Source organism: Hemiscyllium ocellatum, chromosome 13, assembly GCF_020745735.1.
Source record: "Hemiscyllium ocellatum isolate sHemOce1 chromosome 13, sHemOce1.pat.X.cur, whole genome shotgun sequence".
NCBI classification, from domain to species: Eukaryota; Metazoa; Chordata; class Chondrichthyes; order Orectolobiformes; family Hemiscylliidae; genus Hemiscyllium; species Hemiscyllium ocellatum.
The window spans coordinates 46,584,907-46,609,845 of record NC_083413.1 but is presented as its reverse complement, the minus strand read 5'-3'; the positions used below and the strand labels follow the sequence as shown (position 1 = coordinate 46,609,845).

Below are 24,939 nucleotides of genomic sequence, written 5' to 3'. Positions count from 1 at the left end.
TGTACATGAATGGAAGGTGTAACACCTCTGGGCATCATTGATCACAGATGATGGAGTTTATCTTGAATCCGAATTGGAAGTGCCTAAGATTAACAATTAAACGCATAATTTACTACATAGAATTCCTACAGTGTAGAAACAGGCTATTTGGCCCAACAAGTCCACACTGACTCTCCAAAGAGTAACCCATACAGACCCATTCCCTATTTCTCCACATTTCCCCAGACTAGCCTACACATTCCTGAATACTATGGGCAATTTAGCATGGCCAATTTAAAAGGATAAATAAGTGAAATGTAGCTAATGCAAATGGAAGGCTAGAGTTTCTCTAACACTTAGTAGATTGCAGGTGCACATGTTTAGGCATATACTACTGAGCAGGTGGCACTGTGGTACCATCCCGATCTTTGACCCAATATGTTCCGCTTGTTCCAGAGATGTCTCATCACATATCTGAACTGGCTAAAAGGAATTTCATGACGATGTGATAATTGCTTCTGCAAAGTAGACAAAAAGAAACAAAAATCACTTTCCTAGCATGGTTACAATGAAAATGCGGAAACTCTTCGTTAGGATAATCACAGAGACAAAGAATGACTTAGGAATTGTCAGGTTCAAATAATAATTTCAGTTTCACAACAGTAAAAGGACAGCGAAAGCAAGATTGAGTTGCAAACAGGATAAATACAAAGTAATAAAAGTTGCAAGTTATTATGCTCTTTTAAGTATTCAGAAGGAAAGACATGAGCATCATATTCTTTCTTCACAAGAGTAGCTCAAATAAAACAGAATCACAGAAAATAGGAGCAGAAATAGACCACTTGGCCTGTTTTAGCATTCAGTATGATCATGGCTGATCATCCTCTCTATATCTTCCTTCTTTCTTCCCATACACTTTGATCAATTTAGCCCTAAACAACTGTATTTAATTCCTTGAAAATATTCAATGTTTTGGCTTCAACCACCTTCTGTAGCAGAGAATTTTAAAGGCTCATCAATCTCTGGATGAAGAAATTTTTCCACCTTTTAATTACTTTCCTATAAATGAGGTCCAGACCAAATGGACAAAAACAAATAAATCCCTGCAGGTAAATATTATTTGTTGCAGAACGTAATTACTGTGTAAATTAGTGAGGCATTGGTTATCAATGAGGAAGTCAATAATCTGGGAAAGTACACAAGAGTGGAAACAAACTAACAGGATGGCCATATTCAAGAAGAACGGCAAAAAGGTTTCTTGCCATAGATGTTGCTAGACTTGCTGGGTGTTTCTATCAATTTCTGCTTTTGTTTCAGACTTACAGTTTCTGCAGTTCTTTGGATGTTTTTCATTGATCAGTACTGTCTCCTACCAATTGATATGATATTAATGGAATTAATTATCAAATGTGATCATGAAGATTGCTGCTACAAATGACATCCTGTGAGAACTAGGGAAATTCCTATGACTTGATGCATGTATTTTAATCAACCATTTTTGATATGATATGTCACATGTATGGTGCATGTGGAACAATTCTTCTAGCTCAGAAGTACTACATTATCAACTCTACCTTATCTCCCAGAATGCTTTGATAAACTTCCATACCAATGACTATTACTTAAGCATAAGAATGTAGGATGTTAAACTGGTAAGCTGTATGGTGGAAAGGGATTGATCTCCAAGAAATGAAGCAACCCTAAATATGAATGAAACAGAAAAAGAGAGCCAAATCTGAGGGAGGATATAAACGGACAGGGAATAAAACAAATTACAGATTGAGTGTAAAATTCAAGCAAGAATAACTGTTATTAAGAAGTAAAAAAGATCACACAACACCTGGTTCTAGTCCAACAGGTTTATTTGGAAGCACTAGCTTTCTGAGCGCTGCTCCTTCATCCGGTGGTTGTTTATTTAGAGTTGTTTCATTTCTTGGAGATTAATCCCTTTCCACCATATAGTTTACCAGTTTAAAGTCCCACCTGATGAAGGAACAGTGCTCTGAAAGCTAGTGCTTCCAAATAAACCTGTTGGACTATAACCTGTTATTGTGATTTTTAACTTTATACACCCCAGTCCAACAGTGGCACTTCCAAATCATTATTATTAAGAATTTATGAAACACTGTTTTGCAATGGACACTGAAAGAATAATAAAACAGGGCAATTGGAAACCATGCCAGGCATGTGACCAGATGTAGGTAGACAACTGAGACATGGCTGCAGAAAGATGGGAATTACATATTGTAGGGGATAACAGAAAAGATAGTGAGGGAGATAGACATTTACTTTATTTCTTTCATAGTAATTAAAAGTAACACAATACCAGAAAGTAAAAACTGCCATTTTAAGAGATATTGGATTCTAGAAATAAAGGCTCAACTAAATTAGATAATTTAATTAAAGAATTCATGAGATTTTGCCCTGGCTTGGACAGATTTTTTCAATTGCATCTTTTTTCTTGGCCATTGAAATTGTAGCGAGATAACAATTTGGTTATTTTAGTCACCATAGACTTTACAATGAAATGGAAGTATAAAAAAAAGGATTCTCCTGGGCAAACAGAGAGATTAGGACTGAAAAGAATAGGAGACAATCAAGGTGGCAATGAGGAATTATGAAAACAACTGATTAAGAAACAGAAAACTAAATAATGAAACGTTCTACTGACACACAAATAAGGACAATAGGGATAGGAATAAAGCCACTAGGGGGTGGGCAAGATAGAATTCAGGCAACAACCGCAAAGTGGCAAAAATATCAACTAACTGCTTTGCTTCAGTATTGAGTAGAAAGACAGATTAAGTAGACATGACATCAGAAGGTGCAGTTTGAAGTGATGGAATTACATTTAAAATAAAATCATTAAATAGACTAACCAATCTAAAGAGGATAAAACTTCTAATCTGGACAGATTGCATCTGTGGTTTTTAAAAGGATCTAGAAAAGAAATAACAAAGGTATGTTACATGGATTTAAAATGCTTTAGAAAAATATACAGTGCAAGAGAACTGGAGCATAGCTCACATTGGCCAGAATTTTCCTCAACTTTGTTGGCGGGAAAGTTGGGAAAATAGGGCAAGAATAAAAAAACCAGACTCTTGACATAGAGGGAAAATTGGATATTATTTTCTCTAAGGTTTAAATGGTGCATGCTGACTCTAGCTGCTGAGCAGTGACTATCTTATTTCTATGCATTTGCATCTCATTTTATTTCTCTACAGCTCCTGATTCGCCTCCCCCTCCCCTAATAAACTAGGCAGCATCTATAGTCCCCATCAAAGCCAGAGCTACTTGGTGCCACGGCTTGCTACTTGCTTCTCCGGTCCTTCATCTAACTCCACCTCTCCCACCATTTTCCTGCATGCTCCATGGACATGGTCCTCTTCCAACTTTCCAGTGCATAAATGGTCATCACCAAACCATTAGCTCATCACATCGTCATGTCTGCTTTTGGACAAACTCTCACACCACTTCCACCTTTCAGGACTTCACTTTCGATCTTTTGGACATTTATGCCTGCATGTTTCTGCCAAGTCCCTTTGCATGCAGGGACACATGTTTCAAATGTCTATTAGCTCAAGGCTATTAGCCTCCCAGCCTTGCATTGATGTTTAGTGTAGAGGGAGAGCTGGCAGTGTGTTACAGTTGGGAGCAGTAAACAATCACGAAGATAAACATATTATTGTATAGCATGATCGATGTCAGTATTACACGCACTGCATGTGCTGCAATCAGATTTTGTGGTAGACACACTACAAATGTTTCAAGGTAACAGCCATGACTGAAAATGAAAGTGGACATGTCTTTAATGGAGCTAGGGGGTGGAGGGGAGTCACTGTGATCGATCAGAGGTGTCACCACATTTAGTTGATGGGCTTGAGCACATTCAGTCAGGTGCTTGGTTTGATCAGCGTTCAGGTGTCAGTGTCCCTGCACACCAGTGATTGGATGATTGTCAATCCTGCAGGTCAGCTGCAACCAGTCTGGGCTTACAGGTCGAATATTTCAGTTGCCATGGAAATATTCGTCCAAGGGTTGGACTGTGCTTACTTCAATGACTGGTTAAGTCAGTGCCAAGGGTGGGCCATGGTCAGTCCTGAGGCTTTGGGCATTCCAGACAGAAGAGCCTTGATAAGGGACTTTATTTAGCTGAAATGCAAATCTAGTACATCGGTAAAGGAACAAATACTAACAACCAAGGTCATTGTGGAATGGACCAAATTGAGCATTTTAACATCCATGGTTTCTGTATACATTGCAAGCAAAAGCATAAGAGTTAAAATTACAAACCAGTGGTGCTAGAAATATATTTTCTATTGCTATAACTGTGTTAGGCAGGAATGTACTTTTCAACTCCCAGTGATAACATCACATTGCATTCACAGTGGTAGGTGCTTATGAACCAAGGTGAAGATACTGTATAAAATTAAGTAATAAATAATGGAAGAATAGAGATTAATGATATGGTTAGTGAGAATGGTAATATTTTCCATTAAACACTCATATTTTTATCTATCAAATGCCTAAACCTGGAGAGAAAGTTTAGAGGCGCTAAAGGTATAAAATGTAATAATACAGCTGACAAGCTTAGAATAGTGCTGATTACATCAGATTTAATACTAAAGTAAAACTGCAGTGGTGTGGAAAATGTGCTGGTTGTGATGTTCATATTTAGTGTAACTGTTTTGCTGTTCAATATTGTGTTGGAATATTTTAACAATGTGCTCAATGGAAGTGCAAAGGCAATCATCATTTTTAATAATTCATCATGCTTTAATATTCATTTGTAGGTGGGGAGAATGTCTTAACGCCTGCTATATTTTAAACTAGATGGAATTAATAGAAATTAATGGATTTTTGCTGAGGATAGTGTAAATGGGATTAAGAAACAGATGGTAAGTTATATAGGATGTCAAACAGTTTTATAGACATGATTGCTTTAATGGATTTTTGTTATATAAATAAATATTGATCGGTGGACATTTACTCTGTTTATGGCAGATTTATTAATGCGGTCAGAGAGCAAATAACTTAACACTGGCATAAATGTACAAAGTAGAGATGAGTTCATAATTTATGCCATAGTGTTAAATATTGTACTTTATTAAAATCTTGCTGTATTTTTGATCATTTAATGATCTATTTTGATACATAACCAGTTCAATACCGTTGAGAAATTTATTTACCCCAATCCATATAAATTCATATGTTTCCAAGGATATTAATTTATATGGATGATAAGGAGATCTGCTGTAGTCACTCTTAATATTTAAGTCTGTAAATGTATATTTGTTTTGATATTTATGTAAACGTTGTAGTGAAGTTTAATGCTTGAAATCTATAGATATTGCTCTATAAGTCTACACAGTGACAAAAGCATTTCACAAGGTTCCACATGGTAGACTGAGTAGTAAAGTTAGATCACATGGGATCCAGGGAGAGCTCACCAATTGGTTACAAATCTGGCTTGCTGGTAGGAGATAGAGGGTCATGGTAAAGAGTTGTTTTTCAGACTGGAGGCCTGTGACTAGCAGTGATTGCAGGGCTTGGTGCTGGGTCCACTGTTATTTGCCATTTATATAAATGATTTGGATGAGAATATAGGAAGCATGCTGAGTAAGTTTGCGGATGACACCAAAATCGGTGGTATAGTGGACAGTGAAGAAGGTCATCTCAGAGTGCAATGGGATCTTGATCACTTGGGCCAATGGGCTGAGGAGTGGAGATGAAGTTTAATTTAGATAAAATTAAGAGAGGAGAGTGGTCCTAAGGGAAGAGTACTAAACTGGGCCAAGGCCAATTATATCAAAATTAGGCAGGAGCTGGGAAATGTGGATTGGATACAGCTATTTGAAGGGAAGCCCACGTTTGATATGTGGGACGCTTTCAAAGATAGTGTAAGATAGGCATATCCTGCTGTAAGCAAAGGATAGGAAAGACAAGATTCGTGAACCATGAATGGCAGGAGAAATCGTATGACTAGCCAAGAGGAAAAGGAAAGCGTACACAAGGTCCAGGCAGCTAAGAACAGACAGGCCCTGGAAGAATATCAGTCTTAAATGGGGAATCAAATGAGCTAACAGGGGTCATGAAATAGCTTTAGCGAGCAGAATTAAAGAGAATCCCAAAGCTTTTTATTCTTATATAAGAAACAAGTGGGAAACTAGAGAAAGGATTTGTCCACTAAAGGAAAATGAAGGAAGGCTGTGTGTCGAACCTGAGAGAATGGGTGAGATTCTGAATGATTACTTTGCATCAGTGTTCACTGAGGAGAGGGACATGATGAATGTTGAGATTAGAGATAGAAGTTTGATTAGTCTGGATCATGTTGATATAAGTATGGAAGATGTGTAGGGTAGGCTAGAGGTTATTAAGGTGGACAAATCTCCAGGACAGGATGGGATCTATCCCAGGTTGCTGAGGGAAGCAAGAGAGGAAATAGTTAGGGCCCTGACAGTTATCTTTGTAGCATCCTTAAACACAGGTGAGGTGCCGGAGGACTGGCGGGTTGCTCATATTGTTCCCCTGTACAAGAAGGCTTAGTAGGGATATTTCGGGAACTACAGACCAGTGAGCCTGACGCCAGTGGTGGGAAAGTTGCTGGAGAGGGTACTGAGGGATAGGATCTATTTGTATTTGGAAAAAAATGGGCTTATCAGTGATAGGCAACATGGCTTTATGCAGAGGAGATCATGTCTTACCAACTTAATAGAGTTCTTTGAGGAAGTGACCATGTTGATAGATGAAGGAAGGGCTGTAGATGTCATATATATGGAGTTTAGTAAGGCATTTGATAAGGTTCCCTGTGGTAAACTAATAGAGAAAGTGAAGTCACATGGTGTGCAGGGTGTTCTAGCTAGATGGATAAAGAACTGGTTGAGCAACAGGAGACAGAGAGTGGTATTTGAAGGGTGTTTCTCGAAATGGAGAAAGATGACCAGTGGTGTTCCATGTGGGTCAGTATTGGGGCAGCTGTTGTTTGTGATATTCATAAATGATCTGGAAGAGGGTACTGTTGGTATGATCAGCAAGTTTGCAGATGACACAAAGATTGGTGGAGTAGCAGAAAGCATAGGGACTATCAAAGAACACAGGAGACTATAGATAGACTGGAGAGTTGGGTGGAGAGATGGCAGATGGAGTTCAATCCAGGCAAATGTGAGGTGATGCATTTTGTCAAGTCTGATTCTAGAGCGAATTATACAGCAAATGGAAGATCCTTGGGAAAAGTTGATGAGCAGAGAGATCTGGGAGTTCAGGTCCATTGTACCCTGAAGGTTGCTACACAGGTGGATAGAGTGGTCAAGAAGGCATGTAGTATGCTTGCCTTCATCGAACGGGGTATTGAGTATAAGAGCAGGCAGGTCATGTTAAAATTGTACACGACATTGGTTCAACTGCATTTAGAGTACTGTGTACAGTCCTGGTTGCCACATTACCAAAAGGATGTGGACGCTTTGGAGAAGGTTGACGAGGATGTTGCCTGGTATGGAAGGTGCTAGCTATGAAGAGAGGTTGAGTAGGTTAGGTTTTTTTATCATCAGAAAAAAGGAGGTTGAGGGGGGACCTGATTGAGGTTTACAAATCATGAAGGGTATAGACAGGGTAGATAGAGATGAGCTTTTTCCCAGGGTGAAGGATTCAATAGTAAGAGGTCACGCTTTCAAGGTGAGAGGGGCAAAGTTTAAGGGGGATACATGTGGCAAGTACGTTACACAAAGGGTGGTAGGTGCCTGGAATGCATTGCCAGCAGAGGTGGTAGAGGAAGGCATGGTAGATTATTTTAAGATGCGTCTGGACAGGGGAGCAAGGGATATAGATGCTTAGGAATTAGGTAACAGGTTTAGACAGTACATATGGATCAGTTCAGGCTTGGAGGGCCGAATGGCCTGTTCCTGGGCTGTAAATGTTCTTTGTTCTTAAACACGAAATATTGCATTTTTGTAAGACAAACCAGAGCAGTTAATGGTAGGACTTTGTGGAGTGTTGTTGACCAAAGAGATCTAGGGATTCAGTTACATAGTTCCTTGAAAGTGGCATCATATGTAGACAGGGTGATGAAGAAGCTTTTGGCATGCTTACCTTCATTGGTCAGAGCATTGAGTATAGGAGTTAGGACATCATGTTGCGAATGTGCAGGACATAGGTGAGGCCAATTTTGAAGTACTGTGTACAGTTCTAGTCGCTGTGCTACGGAAAGGATATTATTGGATTGGAGAGAGTTCAGAAAAGATTTACAAAAATGATACCAGGACTGGAGAATTTGAGTTATAAGAAGAAGCTGGAAGGGCTAGGGTGTCTTTCACTGGAGCATAGCAGGTAGAGGTTTATAAAATTATGAGGAGCACAAATAAGGTGAATAGCCGAGGCCTTTTCCCTGAGGTAGGAGAATTCAAAACTAGAGCGCATAGGTTTAAGGTGAGAGGGGGAAAGATTTAAAATGGATCTGAGGGCAACATTTTCATACAGAAGGTGGTGCATTTATGGAAGGAACTGACAGTGAAAGTCTAACATTTAAAAGACATTTAGACAGGTACATGAAAAAGAAAGGTTTGAAGGGATTTGGTCTAATGGTGGCAAATAGGACTAGTTTAGTTTGGAATACTGGTCATGTTCAGTTTATTCATCCGAAATTGTAATTTTATATGTTATAGTAGATATCATGTAAAATTGTGTTTTGGAAGTTTTATATGTTCAGAATTTTACACTAACAGTATTAATCTTCAGAAATAAAACAGAAAATGCTTGAGAAACTTACAAGATCGGGTGACATCCATGAAGAGAAACAAAGTTAATGTTTCAAATCCAATATGACTCTTACACCAGACTTGAAATGTTAACTCTGTTTCTGTCTCCACAGATGATATGAATGCTGTTGGCTTTTCTGTAGCACATTCAGTTTATATTTCAGCTTTCCAACATATGTGGTATTTTGCTTTTATTTGACCATTATCTTGAACACTGATTTGTCAACATTGGGAATAGCATGGGAATTAGAGGAACTGGGAAGGGCTAATGTACCTGCAAGCAATGTTCCCTTTAAAGCACCCCAGGTGTTTCTATTTGGTGCGCACCCATTATTTACTCCTGAACAAGGCCTACAAGGCCCCATTCGTGCCACTGTGGATTTGTGCAGGATCATAACTAGAATCTGAACTTTTAACAATGTTTTCATATCATCCCAAGAAGAGTTGATTATCACTTGCATCGATCTACATGTAAAACAAATATTCAGTTGAAACTGCATTCACTTGAGTTGTGTTTATTTGATTCATAAATATAGATCAGCATTGTTCAAATACCACTATCTGTTTTACCAGCATTATTGTAAGGTCATTGTACTTCCTTCTGATTGCATTTAGGTTATAAAGTTGCAAAAATGTATGGGGCTGAGTACACAATTGTAATCTCCGATTACATTATATAGCATGACCTTTAAAAGTGCATGACTTTGCATATCTGTATTTTGTGTATAGTACTACTGCCTGTTTATAGCTGAGCCTGCAGATTATTTATCAGCATCTCAGAATCCAGTGAGCCAGGCAAATCATCCTCGTTCCCAAGCGACTACCTAAGTAAAAAGGCTTTCCTCTGGTAATTATTCAAAGTATATTTTTAAAGTTCTGTGTACAGTACCCTCATCTTTGTATTCCAATGTTTGAGTAACGCCAAGGTGTCAATGTTGATAACGCTCATCTCTCATGCTGTAATGACAGACCTATCACACTAGATGGCATTGTTGCACATCACTGACTTTATCAACCAAATCTATTTTTCAACACGCAAGTTATTTATAGCCTTAAAAATTATACTTTTGTTTTCAACCAAAACACACACTATTAATAATACTTTGCTTGATTCTGTCATAGCAGAGGTATTTCCACTAATTTCCACATGTTTCTTTCCTGCTTGGATTATTCACTTTTTGGCCCCATCCCACCCTGTGTAGCTTCCCAGCTCAGTGAAAGAATTCTAGTCAGATAACTGAAGCTATTAAGCACCAACAATCACCTCCTATCCTCAAATTCATTGTACCATTAATTCAACCAGAATCAGTAACACAAACCCAGGTTAAATGACCTTCAGTTTTGTTTTTTGTGACTTGATTTGATTCATCAGTAATTCTGTTAATGTACCACAATCCTTATTTCAAACACTCATCCTTTTTAAATGTTTACCTTTATGCAAAACCAATTAAGATAATCACTTTATCTTGTTATAAAAAAATCAGAGATAAAGCCTGTCTCTGGAATGGAGATACAGTTTATCCTGGCTTGTCCTATTTATGTGACCTCTACCACAAGGCACTGACCAGGGGGCTGTCTTTGTGCAGCTGTTTAAATGAAGAACACAGTACGAACAATACAACACTGGATTGAATTGATAACATGGTATTAGAAATGAAGATAAGATTGAGTAGTGAAGAGCTGTATAGAAGCACAGCAACAACAAGAAGGACACTGAAAAGTTCATGGCTGTGAAAGCTGCCAGTGAAAGATGCTGGCAAGGGACAAAGAAGTTGGTCACAGCTGAAAAATTGGGTAAAATACAGTAGCTGCAAGTTATCCTCTCCCAGCACTAGTCAAAATGAAACAAGTGAGACAGAACTATTCAATAGGCTTCTGTGCTTTTCCAGCACCACACTCTTGTCAATATTCAATAAGCAGAATAGCAAAATGGCGGCGAAGTAGGATTCTTCATCCACTCCGTCCGTTTCTTTACTTTATTCTCCCTTTTTATTTCTGTTTTGTGTTTCTTTTTCCTTCCTTTTTTCTTGACGATGCCTTGAAGTCCACGCCCCCAGTGCGCACTCACATCCTGGCCTCAGCACGGACACAGCATGGCATCCCCTTGGCAGCCCAGCATGGTGGTCTTTCAGCCCAACGTGGCCTTAGTGTGAACCTTCAGCATTGAGGTGATTCTAGAACGGTCTCCCAGCCTTGAGGTGAGACCCAGTGTGGACTGGAGGATAAGTTCCAGTGTGGACTGGTTTGGAAGAAACGTTACTTTGAACGTTTTATTTCTTTATTTTTTTTCGTAAGGATTTGTACTTAAGGATTTAAACCTAAGATTACTCCATAAATGGCAACTTGTAAGCTTTTCACTGTATTCATTTGAGTACATGTGACGATAAAGCTAATTCTTATTCCAAGTAGCTACACTGCTATCACTGTTTGGGGAGAGACTGTATTCCACCTTAAAAAAAGAATCTCTGGAAAGTAGAAAAAAACTGCATAAATGGTGAAAGCCTTGAAGGCATCATTTCATTCCCAAGTAAGCATAACATATGAATTTATGAAAGGTATATTTACAATGTTAGGGCCCAAATTGAAAGGAAGAGATCAATACGTTACTGCTATAAAACAGCTCTCAGACTCCTGTAAATTTGGGCAACAAACAGATGATTCAAATCAAAGGCAGGATTGGGTTAAGCACTGGAGATCCTGTAATGAGAGTACATCTACTGAGAGCAAAGAAACCTATTCTTAGGAGAACAAATTGACATTTGCAGAATCAATTAACTCATTAATAGGCAGTTAGAGCATATTCCTGGCAGAATAGACCATGCATTGTGCTGACAAACGTTCAGGTCAAAAGGAAAGAATCACAGGGAAAGAGCATGATACAAGTACTACGGAGGACATCGCACAAAGGTAAAGCAGGCATGTCCAGCATTGGGATAGCAATGTTTTCACAACAAGAAGCCAAGCCATTTTGTAAATAAGTGCATGTTTAGAAGGAAACAGATGCAGATGGCTGTTGGTGCGATATCTGCTTAACATTCTGAGTAATCGCTGTACACCATACAACAAGTTGAAACACAGCTCAGTAGGTGATAAATGGTTTTTGATTGTTGGAATTATGACTGCATGAGGAGAACGTCAAGTCAACCAAATGTGCCAGATCAAGAAATACAACACCATACATCATTTCCCTTCTGTCCCCCAGTGAAATGAGACAGTAATGAAAATCCAACATAGATGTGTACAAGGCAACCTTCAAGTGGAGAAACACACTTATTGAAGACAGCAGAAGGTTCCTAATTGATGCTCATTATTGCTTGTTACATTCCTTGTTAACAGTGTAACTCACCGAACTTGCCATACAACCCAAGCATTGAGAACGCACAACATGAAAACCCGAGTGGCTTGTTGATTGGTTCAATTTGCTGCTTGCTTTAAAAGATATTTGTGTTGGACACTGGGTGCTAACATTATGGGCACATTCCATGGTCACCAGTTACATGCACCCCACATCCACAGATATTGGCAGCCAACATGAATCAGCCTCTCTGAATCCTCATGGTACTTGTCCAATCCAATTGCAAGTTGCTTCTACACTTTAATGCTGCATATCAGGATGCACCAGGACACTGAGCTCAGTGACATGCACCCAGATCATAAACTGGGCAAGACTATATCTCTGGACTCCTGTCAACATCCATACCTTGCATTGCCTTGTATTGTCATTTTGTGTATTGTCCCCTCAGCCAAAGATACTCTGCTTATACTGTTTTGTCATGCCATTTAACACAGGCTTGGAAAAGCTAGGAAGTTTGTCAGAGTTGTCAGCAGTCCCCAGTCCAGTCAAGGAGGAGAGCTCTCATTCAGGACACAGTCATTCAGGGACAGCCTCCAATTCTAGTCCAGGTGCTGCTCACCGTGGTCAGAGTCAGGATCTGAGAAGATGTGAAGAGCCTAATGACAAGATGCACACCATTCATCTTGACACCTCTAGCTATTTTGTGGGCTGTTTTGCTCCTAGACTGTGAGGGAGGCAGGAAGCACAGTATATAAAAGTAGGTGGCACAGCTTTAGTATTGGTGTGACTGGACAGGTAGCTCAAACAATGGTAAGGCTGTTCAGAAAGCATGCCGAGAAGGCAAAGGATGGTATTGATGTGCATCTTGGTTTGCTGTAGTTATGTGATCTGTACCACAAGGCACTGACCAGTTCAGTGAAGGACATAGTACAAAAATAACATGGCACTGGCCTGAACTCATAACATACTCTGTTTGATTGCAGCAGCTCAAAGCTGATGGCTCCCAAACATGAAGAATCCCTGTCATTTAAATCACAATTTCTAACTAAACATATATAGCCAGATTAAAAAAAACACACTATTAAAGCTATCTAATGTTGAAAATCATGATTTTGGGATATATTTCTGTTCTCAAGCTGTACTTCTAGTTTAGCTTTTTTATGCTGAAATTTAAATGAATACTTACAATGGAAGCTACTGCCTATACAAGTAGTTCTACTGGGGAAACTGCATCTAACTATGTCAGTACTTTATAATAAATCTCATCTTGTAAATGCTACCAAGATAGCACAAACCCTAACAAAGCCTTTGTGAAGTAGCATTGACTATACTAAAGCGAGCATCATTAAAAATCAGAATGAAGGAGTAGAAATTGGACCTTACTGTATGTAATTTATGCCAAGAGATGCACACAATGCCTCCTGGGGTGTACTTCAGTGAAAAACAAAACCAGTCTGGGTGTGAAACAAGTGGTCAATCGTTACTGTCAACCCATGGTCTCAGCCATAAATAGCTTTAAACGAATGCACAGACAGTCACAAGAACAGCAGGTTTGCCTGTCAGAGACACTTGACAAACTAGATCAAAAATTGGAGACGTCCACCGAGTTTTATCAGTACCATGCTGTCTCCATGGGCAGTTCAGTTACAGCCATGAAAAGTCAGGCCCTGCAGAACATCAGCAGCTGTCAGATGTGAATTATGTTCCATTTCTTCAGCCATCGGTGCTCAGCAACAGCATTGATCAGGAGCAATATCCCTTTCACAGTCATTGTGATGCAGCATCAGGAGCAACAAGCCTAATAGAACTTTATTAATACCTGCTTCCAAAAGATCTGAGTTGGGTGAAGACATTGTTCCATTAGACCATAACAGCATAAGAAATATGAGCAGGAGTAAACCTTTCCATCCCTCGAGCCTGCTCTGCCATTCAATGGGATCATTTTCACTTTCATGCCCTTTTCCTCCTAACCCTTAATTCCCTGACTGGTCAAGAACCCATATATCTCGGCCTTAAATATACACAAGGACTCATCCCCACAACTGTCTGTGGCAAGGAATTCCAAAAGCTCTCGACTGTCAGAAGAAATTCTTCATTTGAGTCTTAAATTGGTGTCCCTTTATTCTCAGACAATGCCCTCTCATCCTAGACACCTTCTCAGTATTTACCCTATTAAGATCCTTCGGAATCCTTTACTTGTAAGATAATCCCTCCCTACTGGTGATCATCCCAATGAACCTCCTTTGAACTGCCTTCAATGAAATTACATCTTTCTGAAAATAAGGCCACCAAAACTGCTCTAAGTACTCCAGCATCTTGTACATTTGCAAGAAGACTCCCGTACTTTTATACTCTGAGCCCCTTGATCCATGTGCCAATATTCCATCAGCCTTCCTAATTTCCTGTTGTACCCGTGGACCAGCACAAGTACTCCCCCCTCCCCCTTGTCCCTCTGTGTTACAGCTTTCTGCAGTTTCTCTCCATTTAAATAATACTTTATTCTGTTGTTACCCTTACCAAAATGAACAACTTTATATTTTTCCATTTTATGCACGATACGCCAACTTTTGGCCCACTTACTTAACCTATCAATATCTCTCTGTACACCATTTGCCTCCCTTTAGCAACTTGTCTTTCCAAATATTTTTGTGTCATCTACAATTTGGCTGCAATACGTTTGCATCCTTCATTCCAAATGAAAGGATGCTTTCCTATCCACTCTGTTTCTGCCCCCTAGTCTTGTGCACTTTTATCAGATCCATTAAATTTCACTGCTCCTATCTTTCTTTGTAGTTCAGACCCTCCAGCCCAGACAGCATCCTCCTAAATTTCTGCTGCACCCACTTCCCAACATTTATATAATCCCTGCATTACCTCCTTGCTCTTTTATTCTTTGCCTCAATTCATTAAAGCAAATATCCCATGTGCCTTCTTAACCACCTTATCTACCTGCTCAGTTACCTTCAAGGATCTTAGAATATGCAAACCAAGGCCCCTCTAATCTTTGATAATTTCCAGGTGTAATCCCTTACCTTATTAGCCCTACCAAATGCATTATATCATACCTTCTGGCTTGGATTCCATTTGTCATTGCACTGCCCACCTGACCAGTCCATTGATAACTTCCTGTAGTTTACAGCTGTCTTCCTCAGTATTTACCACTCTATCAATTTTCCTACGATCTGTGAACTTCTTGATCATGGACCCTCTATTTAATTACAAATTATTAATGTACACTACAAACAGCCTAGGCCTTGCAAAACCCCACTGGAAACAAATCTCCAGTCATAAGGTGATCTCTCTACCATCACTGTTGAATTCCTGCCTCTCAGCCAATTTTGGATCCACTTTGCCTTGGACCAATTGTTCTTGACCAGTCTGTCATATGAACCTTATCAAGAGCCTTACCAGAGTTAATATAGACTACATCAAAAGCATTACCCTCATCAATATTCTGGGTGACCACCTCAAAGAGTTTAATCCAATTTATCAAATACGACCTTCCTTTAACATCCATGGTGACTGTTTCTGATTTAATCCCTATTTCTCCGAGTGCAGATATATTCTGTCCCTCAGAATTACTTATAGTAACTTTCCCACTACGAATGTGGGAGTTGACTGGCCTGTAATTTTCTAGTCCATCCCTTTCTCTGCTTTTTAGAAATGGGACAAGGTTAGCAGTCCTTTAGCCCTGTGGCACCTCACTTATGGGAAGAGAGGGTTGGAAAATTAGCCAGACCATCTGATATTTCTTCCCTCCCCCCACTGCCAACTTCCTTCCCACCCACCTCCACAGCCTGGGATACATCTCACCTGGGACTGTAGATTTATTCACTTTTAAGGATGCTAAATACATTATCCCCTCTCTCTATTCTAATTTATTCCAATACTTCACAGTCCTCTACCTTGATATCTACATGTCCATTGTTCTTTTCTATTGTGAAACCATTGCAAAATAATCATTGAGGAACAGTGCCCATGTTTTTTGGATCCATTAAGATCCTAATGGGCTCTACTCTTTCCCTAGTAATGCTCTTCCTCTTTATATATTTATCAAAGATCTTTGTTTTAATTCTGCTGAAAAATGTTTTTTCATGTACTTCCTTTGATATTGTAATTTCCTCTTTGATAGAGTAGATGGTATTTGCTTTTTTTTTCCTAAGATGGGGAATTTCAAGGCTAGGAAGAACACTTTAAGGTGAGAGGAGAGAAAGTTTAAAAAGACATAAGAGGCAATTTATTTAGACAGAGGATGGTTTATGTGTGGAATGAACTTCCTGAGCAAGTGGTGGATGCGGGTACAATTACAATGTTTAAAAGATATTTGGATGGATACTGGAATTGGAAAGGTTTGGATAGATATAGGACAGGAAAGACAGGTGGGATTAGTTTAGTTTGGGATGATGTTCGGCATGGACTGGTTGAATCAAAGGGTCTGTATCCGTGCTGTATGACTATGACCATGCTGAGCCCCCAGAGTCTGCCGTGAGCTCCTTTATATTGCTTAACACAAACCTTTTGTTCCTTGATATTCAAGATTCTCTGGTCTTGGTCCTATCTTTTATTAAAGTTCGAAAGGCTAATTTTATTAAGGTATGATGCAATTAGACCCAACTGGACTGGGAGAAGCACCTCATTGATATAATTGTGAGAGTGCGGTGGGAGGCATTCAAGGAGGAAAGTGTGTAAGCTAGGGACTTAAATAGGAACCAAATACTGAGAATGTTGGAAAATTGGAAGAAAAATATGAAATACTGGAATTTCTGAATTGTCAGGAGAGAGACAGTGTGACTTAATGTTTCATGCCAATGATTTTTCATCAGCACTGGCTTAAGGAATTTGTAAATGAACTTTGACACCCTTTGAGGTTTTAGTAGGGAAGAACTCTGCCTCGGTTGAACAAGTAGTAAGATCTGTGGGATAGTTAGTGTTGTGTCATGGACAATATAAAAGGAGGAGGAAGTTAATGTGGGGAGGGAGTGAAGAAATGGTCCCGAAGTAAGTCTTTAAGGAAATGTGTGGGTCTACAGAAGAGAGATAACAACTCTCACTTTTCCATTTTCTGACAATCATTTGAAACAAACAACAGAATAATGTTGCATGAGTTGAAATAGTGAAAGTAGTTGTCTTTGTTCACGAGTCTGTTGAAGGTGTTCTTCATTCCAAGTAATATTCAAAAGATTTATTTGCAGAGGGAAAAGAAGTCCTATTTTAGTGTAATTTTTTCTGTTCTTTGCTCTATTTACGAAGTATTTTGTGATTACTATTACTAAATTCTCCAACTATTTCCAGAAATATTTTCCAGTTTTAAAACACTTACAGTGGATTGTATTTTCAGTTGTTGGATATCAACTGCTTGTCTCCATCTTTATCAATGTAACTTTTGTGTAATTGCAGGTCATGTGTTGTTGCACCAGAATAATGGGATTGACCATTCCGAGGAGGAGCAAATGCCAAACTTGCACATATTGGGTGCCCTTTTCCTGAGCAAGTGTATGAGTTATGTTTTCGACCTTCTCCTAATCCTACAATTGTAAGCAACTTTTCTTTTCTTCACAAACAATTGTTTTGTCCAAACAAAATGAAACAGCAGATTAAACTGCAAAGCTATCAGCCAACCAAGGTACTTCCTGATCTGGAACATATTTAGAATTATTATTTGACTTATTGGATCTATTTAAATCACTCGCATAAGTGAATCAATCCTTTGCCTTGTGATTTAACTGAGTTTTCAGTAACTTTATAGAAGAAGCAATGGGTAAAATCTAGTTGGTAATTATCTTATACTATGATATTCCAGTTAAATTTTCAAAAATGGCAAAAAAAAACATGTTGACTACAAAATTTGAGAAGTCCAAAAACGTCAATGGGGATTGTGATGCCCCATATACCTGCCCACTGATTGACAAGATTGCAGCCAATAATAGTAATCTGTTGAATTGCTTCATTCTTGAGGACAGAGCACAGAGGCTAGGATGAGTTCAAGGTAGTCTGCAGTACTTAAAACCAGTCTGCGCAATTTAAAGGAAAGTTGCAGTTTGATGGAAGCTGGTGCTGAAGTTATTCCAGAAAATAATTTTATTTGTGCCAGTCAGAAGGGTGGAATTATCGGGGAAGAGAGCAAGCTGTGAGTTTTTCTATTGCAGCCCTGAAGATTATGGTGAAGGAGGTGAACCACCGAGGAGAAAGGCTTTCAAAGCACAGCAATACTAGAAAGCTTCCTGGCAGGCACTGTAAAGACAGTGGTAGCAAATAGTTATTCTGGTCCACACAAACCATCCATGTAACACAGATAATTATAATGTAACAAAATCTCACAATACTTCACAGGACTATTATAAAACAAAATATAATACCAAGATATGACAGTACGTCAGATGATCGAGAGTTTGGCCAAAGAGATTTTAAGGAGTGTGCTAAGAAAGGAAAGCATGGCAGAGGGCCAGAGAGATGTGGGGATTGATTTCCAAGCTGCAGGCATGGCAGCAGAAGGTAAGACAATCAGTTGTTTAGCAAACAAAATTAGGGATGCTCAAAGATTTGGAATTCACGAACACAAACATTGCAGAGAATTGTGGACAATGTTCCCTATACATTTTTTTCCATCCATTTGGAGAAGGATGCATGTACATCAATATTAAGGTAATATGTGCATGTGTGCACCACCAGTAGGTACAAAAAGAATGTGAATGCAATATATTTTAACAAGTTACAAATGTATGTGAGAAGAAAAAAATACCACTCCAGTTATTGACTTGGTAATACACCAGCCTACAACTGATTAGATTTCCATGGTGAAATTTGAACTTACAACCTCTGGGTTTTACATTCAGTGCCACAACTGTAACAGAGACATTTGGTAGTTAGAATATTGTAGCTTGTCTTTTATCTATTTCACATAAGGAAAGTTATCTTGGTAGTAATAGCTCCAAAGAAAGCACAATGGCTCAGTGGTTAGCACTGCTACCTCACAGTGCCAGGGACCCGGGTTCAATTCTGGACTCAGGCGACTGACTGTGTGGAGTTTGCACGTTCTCCCCGTGTCTGCGTGGGTTTCCTCCGGGTGCTCCGGTTTCCTCCCACAGTCCAAAGATGTGCAGGTCAGGTGAATTGGCCATGCTAAATTGCCCCTAGTGTTAGGTAAGGGGTAAATGTAGGGGTATGGGTGGGCTGTGTAAGGTAGGTGCATGAGTCAGGGGTAAAAAAAGGGTAGGGGAATGGGTCTAGGTGGGTTACTCTTTGGAGGGTCGGTGTGCGTTTGTTGGGCCAAAGGGTCTGTTTCCACACTGTAGGGATTCTAATTATTATAAGAGACTTTTATTTTAATTTGACAAGTCTAAAATATAAAGAGCTACAAGAACTTTTGTAATTATTATTTATAGATTTGGCGGAGAATCCAATTTTTAAAATAAATTCTCTAGTCATGCCCCTGTGTTTTTAATGTATCACATATCTTTGGGATTAATCATTCTTTATTGATTTTACAAAACCAGCTGCAGTAGAATGATTAGTATTAAGTGGCTCCAAAATCCTCTTACCACCTCTTAATAACTTACCAACTCTTGCCATTTGCATCCTGCTTGTCATTCCCTGCATACAGCTCACCTACTTTCCAATTTGCCCACCCCCTCACTTGCTGCCCCTCTCTCTGACATCCTCACTCGCTGCTTCCCTCTCCCTCACTCTTGCCCAAACAAGAGCTTACGAGAGGAGCAGTGACAGGGCAAAAAGCAAGTGAAGGAGTGAGATGGTCTTCATCAAACACAAAAGGTGGCAAGAGAGGGTGACAGGAAAGGAAGGTGGCGAGTAGGAGAATCAAGGAGGGAATTGAAGGATAATTGCTGTTTTCATTGTTGCATATGGAGCTGGGGTGAGAAAGACAAGGAGAACCAACCCTGAAATTCAGATTGGTCTGACTGACATCAGGAGTGGGAGCTGGAGACTTCAGTTGATATCTGCTTGGTGTTTAGTTTCTGGGAATTGACTGGTGTGCATTGATCAGACTGAGTGATAGCTTTGGGCTCCGGGAACTAACATGAATGAATTTCAGCTGTTAATTCGACCTGATTAATTGTATTAGGCTGGGCTCATGTCTGTTAACTTGCCATCATGGGGGAGTCTAACAGTTCTTTGCTCGGGGGTTAGAGTGACAGCAACCATCAGGATGAATGCTGCTGTAATTATTAAATGTGTGGCACTTGGTGGATTGTTCAGAGACTGTATGAAACAATAGTTGTGGGGCAGAGGGTGATTACAGAAATAGAGAGGGGTCACACCATAAACATATTTGAAAACAGCGATGGGAATGTTAAAATCAGGACTTTGTTTCGAAGATGGGTTATCAGGTATCTCTGGTGCAGGAGGGATTCTGTGAAACTTAATTGTGACAATTGGAGGGATGACAGTTGTGAAGGGGGTAACTCAATATATGAGGACCGGGAAAAAATAGTGTGTGGAAGGGAAACAGATAATTAGGGAAATGGGATCATTGACAGTCTGTAGTATTGTGGCTTCTGTGAAGGAAGAGTGTCCTAATGCATTTGGCATGTTTATTTGAGATGCTGAGGGCTGTGGACAGTTGGAAGGGAGATATTGATGTTAATATAGAGAGATGAAGATTTAGATAGACTTGTTGGATGGGAATATGGGAATAATAAAACTGATGGGGATGATTAGAAGGCTGGCAAGAAGGGAATTTGTATATTTGGGGAAATAGGTATATTTGGAGGTTCATTGATTGTAAAAGGCTGCACCGAGACCCACTGCACGAGAAGTTCCCACTGTACCCTTCTCATATGTTGGAGATAACAAGTGCACAATGAAGCTGAAAATAGCTGCCACCAGAGCTGGATTGGGCAGGGTAAGAATTTAATTCTGTGAAGAAGGATTCAATTGCAAATGATGTGAGGCCCTTCAAGGTCAACAGCATGACATGCATACCCAGATAGTATAGTGAAAGACACCTGTGAGTATTACATGCTGGCTGAGAGCTGTTAACTTTAACTTATTGTGTGCAAACCAAACACTAGGCCTGAATCTCATTGACCACATTATGTTGCAACAAGAATCAAATCCAGTAATAGTTGTGAAGCGCAAACTATGTATTGTGGCTTGGAAAGGTTCAATGTATTTGCAAAGTATACTCATCTTCCAGGTTCACACACAATGTGTATTGTGCAGGAGTTGCTCACTTCATATCTTACATTTTAAAACCTTGTGTAGTGCTATGGCTTTGTACCTTCAACCTTAAGACGAGACATTTTGCATCATCAATTATATGTGGAAATGAACATACATTTATAAGTGTGCTAACATATTTAGAGTGATGAGAATAGGAAAATGTTCAACCCTATGGGATTGATGGAAAGGGTTACCAAGAAGGGAATTTGTACATTTGGGAGGGCATATATATTTGGAGATTCATTGTCCATGAGATGCTGAGCCAAGGCTTACTGTGTGGGTCATTCACTGTCACCCATGCCACATATGTGCCTTTAATTTTTCTTTCCTTTCGCTCTCTCTGGTCTGCAGCTGAAGTGGAGGCAGCCTGCCCTATAATGCAGCTCATTGGCCTTGGAAACTTGGTTGGGCAATCCCTGTATTTTCTGTAATGGTTATTGTTCGGTAGAAATATATTCACATTTCTCGTTATAGATTTTAAAAGTAAGTTTGAATTGAGACTCTGTTTAACATATAAAAGTTAAGATTTCTTCACCCAAATTTTTAAAATGAAGCAAATAATCCTTTTGGATTTAAGTTTCACATAATAGTTCTTATGAAATCACTCATGTAATTCAACAGGAAATTCTTTCAGACCAAGGTAAGCAAACAGTCAGACAGATTTTCCATTAGAAATGTTTAAATGCTTATGAAATAATTAAAATTATGGAACATTTTGTCAGAGGACTTTTGGGGAATAGGCTACTTTTAAATATTTACTATTGAGTATTAAGTAATGAAAAGGAGCCTCTGGGAAGAGTGATCATACCTTATAAGACCTTTACATTAAGTTGAACATAACAGTTAAGTTCGCAACTTAAGTCTTAAATTTTAAGCAAGTCAAGTGCTATGTGGAATGAATTCATTGAGTTAAATAGGGAAATTAAATTAAAAGATATATCAGTATCAGTATATCAGTAGATAGGCAACAGCAAATATTTAAAGAAATAATTCAAAATTTACATTTAATATACTTTCCCTTGAGCAAAAAAATATTAAAAAGTAATTTAGCGGTTCCTAAATGAAGAAATGTATTTTAAAGAATGCAGTTTAATTAAAAGAAAAGGCTTACAATGTTGTCAAAAGAGAATTAAGCCTAAAGATTGGGAGGATGACTTGGAGGAGGGAAGAGAGTGTACTATCACCAGATTTGCAGATAACACTAAAATAGATGGGAACAGAAATGGGGAGAATGAGCCAAATCCACAGAAGGATATAGAGTCATAGAAATGTACAGTATGGAAACAGACTCTTTGGTCCAACTCATCCATGCCGACCAGATATCCCAACCCAATCTCATCGCACCTGCCAGCACCCGGCCCATATCCCTCCAAACTCTTCCTATTCATATACCCATCCAAATGCCTCTTAAATGTTGCAATTGTACCAGCCTCCACCATTTCCTCTGCAGCTCATCCCATACCCATATCATCCTCTGTGTGAAAAAGTTGCCCCTTAGGTCTCTTTTATATCTTTCCCCACTCACCCTAAACTTATGCCCTCTAGTTCTGGAGTCCCTGACCCCAGGGAAAAGACTTTGCCTATTGACCCTATCCATGCCCCTCATAATTTTGTAAACGTCTATAAGGTCACCCCTCAGCCTCCGATGCGCCAAGGAAAACAGCCCCAGCCTGTTCAGCCTCTCCCTATAGCTCAAATCCTCCAACCCCAGCAACATCCTTGTAAATCTTATCTGAAACCTTTCAAGTTTCACAACATCTTTCCGATAGGAAGGACACCAGAATTGCACGCACTATTCCAACAGTGGCCTAACCAATGTCCTGTACAGCCGCAAAATGACCTTTCAACTCCTGTACTCAATTCTCTGACCAATAAAGGAAAGCATACCAAACGCCTTCTTCACTATCCTATCTACTTGCAACTCCACTTTCAAGGAGCTATGAACCTGCACTCCAAGGTCTTTTTGTTCACTCCAAGGACCTTACCATGAAATGTATAAGTCCTGCTAAAATTTGCTTTCCCAAAATGCAGCACCTCACATTTATCTGAATTAAACTCCATCTGCCAATTTTCAGTCCATTGGCCCATCTGGTCCAGATCCTGTTGTAATCTGAGGTAACCCTCTTCGCTGTCCACTACACCTCCAATTGTGGTGTCATCTGCAAACTTACTAACTGTACCTCTTATGCTCACGTCCAAATCATTTATGTAAATGACAAAAAATAGAGGACCCAGCACCGATCCTTGTGGCACTCCACTGGTCACAGGCCTCCAGTCTGAAAAACAACCCTCCACCACCTTTGAGTCAGTTCTGTATCCAAATGGCTAGTTCTCCTTGTATTCCATGAGATCTAACCTTGCTAACCATGGGGAACCTTGTTAGAACGTCTTACTGAAGTCCATCGAGATCACATCTACCATTCTGCTCTCATCAGTCCTCTTTGTTACTTCCCCAGAAAACTCAATCAAGTTTGTGAGACATGATTTCCCATTCACAAAGTCATGTTGACTATCCCCAATCAGTCCTTGCCTTTACACATACATGTACATCCTGTCCCTCAGGATTTCCTCCAACAACTTGCCCACCACCAAAGTCAGGCTCACTGGTCTATAGTTCCCTGGCTTGTCCTTACCACCTTTCTTAAACAGTGGCACCACGTTTACCAATCTCCAGTCTTCCGGCACCTCACCTGTGACTATCGATGATACAAATATCTCAGCAAGAGGCCCAGCAATCACTTTAGCTTCCCACAGAGTTCTCGGGTACATTTGATCAGGTCCTGGGGATTTATCCACCTTTAACCGTTCCAAGACATTCAACACTTCCTCCTCTGTAATCTGGACATTTTGCAAGATGTCACCATCTATTCCCCTACATTCTATATCTTCCATATCCTTTTCCAGAGTAAATACTGATGTAAAATACTCATTTAGTATCTCCCTCATTTTCTGGGGCTCTACACAAAGGCCTCCTTGCTGATCTTTGATGGGCCCTATTCTCTCCCCAGTTACCCTTTTGTCCTTAATGTATTTGTAAAACCCTTTGGATTCTCCTTAATTCTATTTGCCAAAGCTATCTCATGTCCCCTTTTTGCCCTCCTGATTTCCCGCTTATGTATACTCCTACTTTCTTTATACTCTTCTAAGGATTCACTTGATCTATCCTGTCTATTCCTTATATATGCTTCCTTTTTTTCTTAACCAAACCCTCAATTTCTTTAGTCATCCAGCATTCCCTATAGTTACCAGCCTTTCCTTTCACCCTGATAGGAATATACTTTCTCTGGTTTCTCGTTATCTCATTTCTGAAGGCTTCCCATTTTCCAGCTGTCCCTTTACCTGCAGACATCTGCCCCCCATCAGCTTTCGAAAGATCTTCGGGTAAAAAATGAGGTCTGCAGATGCTGGAGATCACAGTTGAAAATGTGTTGCTGGTTAAAGCACAGCAGGTTAGGCAGCATCCAAGGAATAGGAAATTCGACGTTTCGGGCATAAGCCCTTCATCCTGATGAAGGGCTTATGCCCGAAACGTCGAATTTCCTATTCCTTGGATGCTGCCTAACCTGCTGTGCTTTAACCAGCAACACATTTTCAACTTTCGAAAGATCTTGCCTAATGCCGTAAAATTTGGCCTTTCTCCAATTTAGAACTTCAATTTTTAGATCTGGTCTACCCTTTTCCATCACTATTTTAAATCTAATAGAATTATGGTCACTGGCCCCAAAGTGCTCCCCC

General features: G+C 39.6%; 1 protein-coding gene across 1 annotated transcript in view; it reads left to right on the top strand.

Moving 5' to 3' along the window:
* si:ch211-51h4.2 (uncharacterized) overlaps window positions 1–24,939 on the top strand; it is a 328,912-nt gene that overhangs the window by 75,448 nt on the left and 228,525 nt on the right. The window contains exon 6 of the mRNA XM_060833912.1: window positions 17,422–17,557. Coding sequence (XP_060689895.1) covers window positions 17,422–17,557 — 136 coding nt within the window. The remainder of the gene's footprint in view (window positions 1–17,421; window positions 17,558–24,939) is intronic.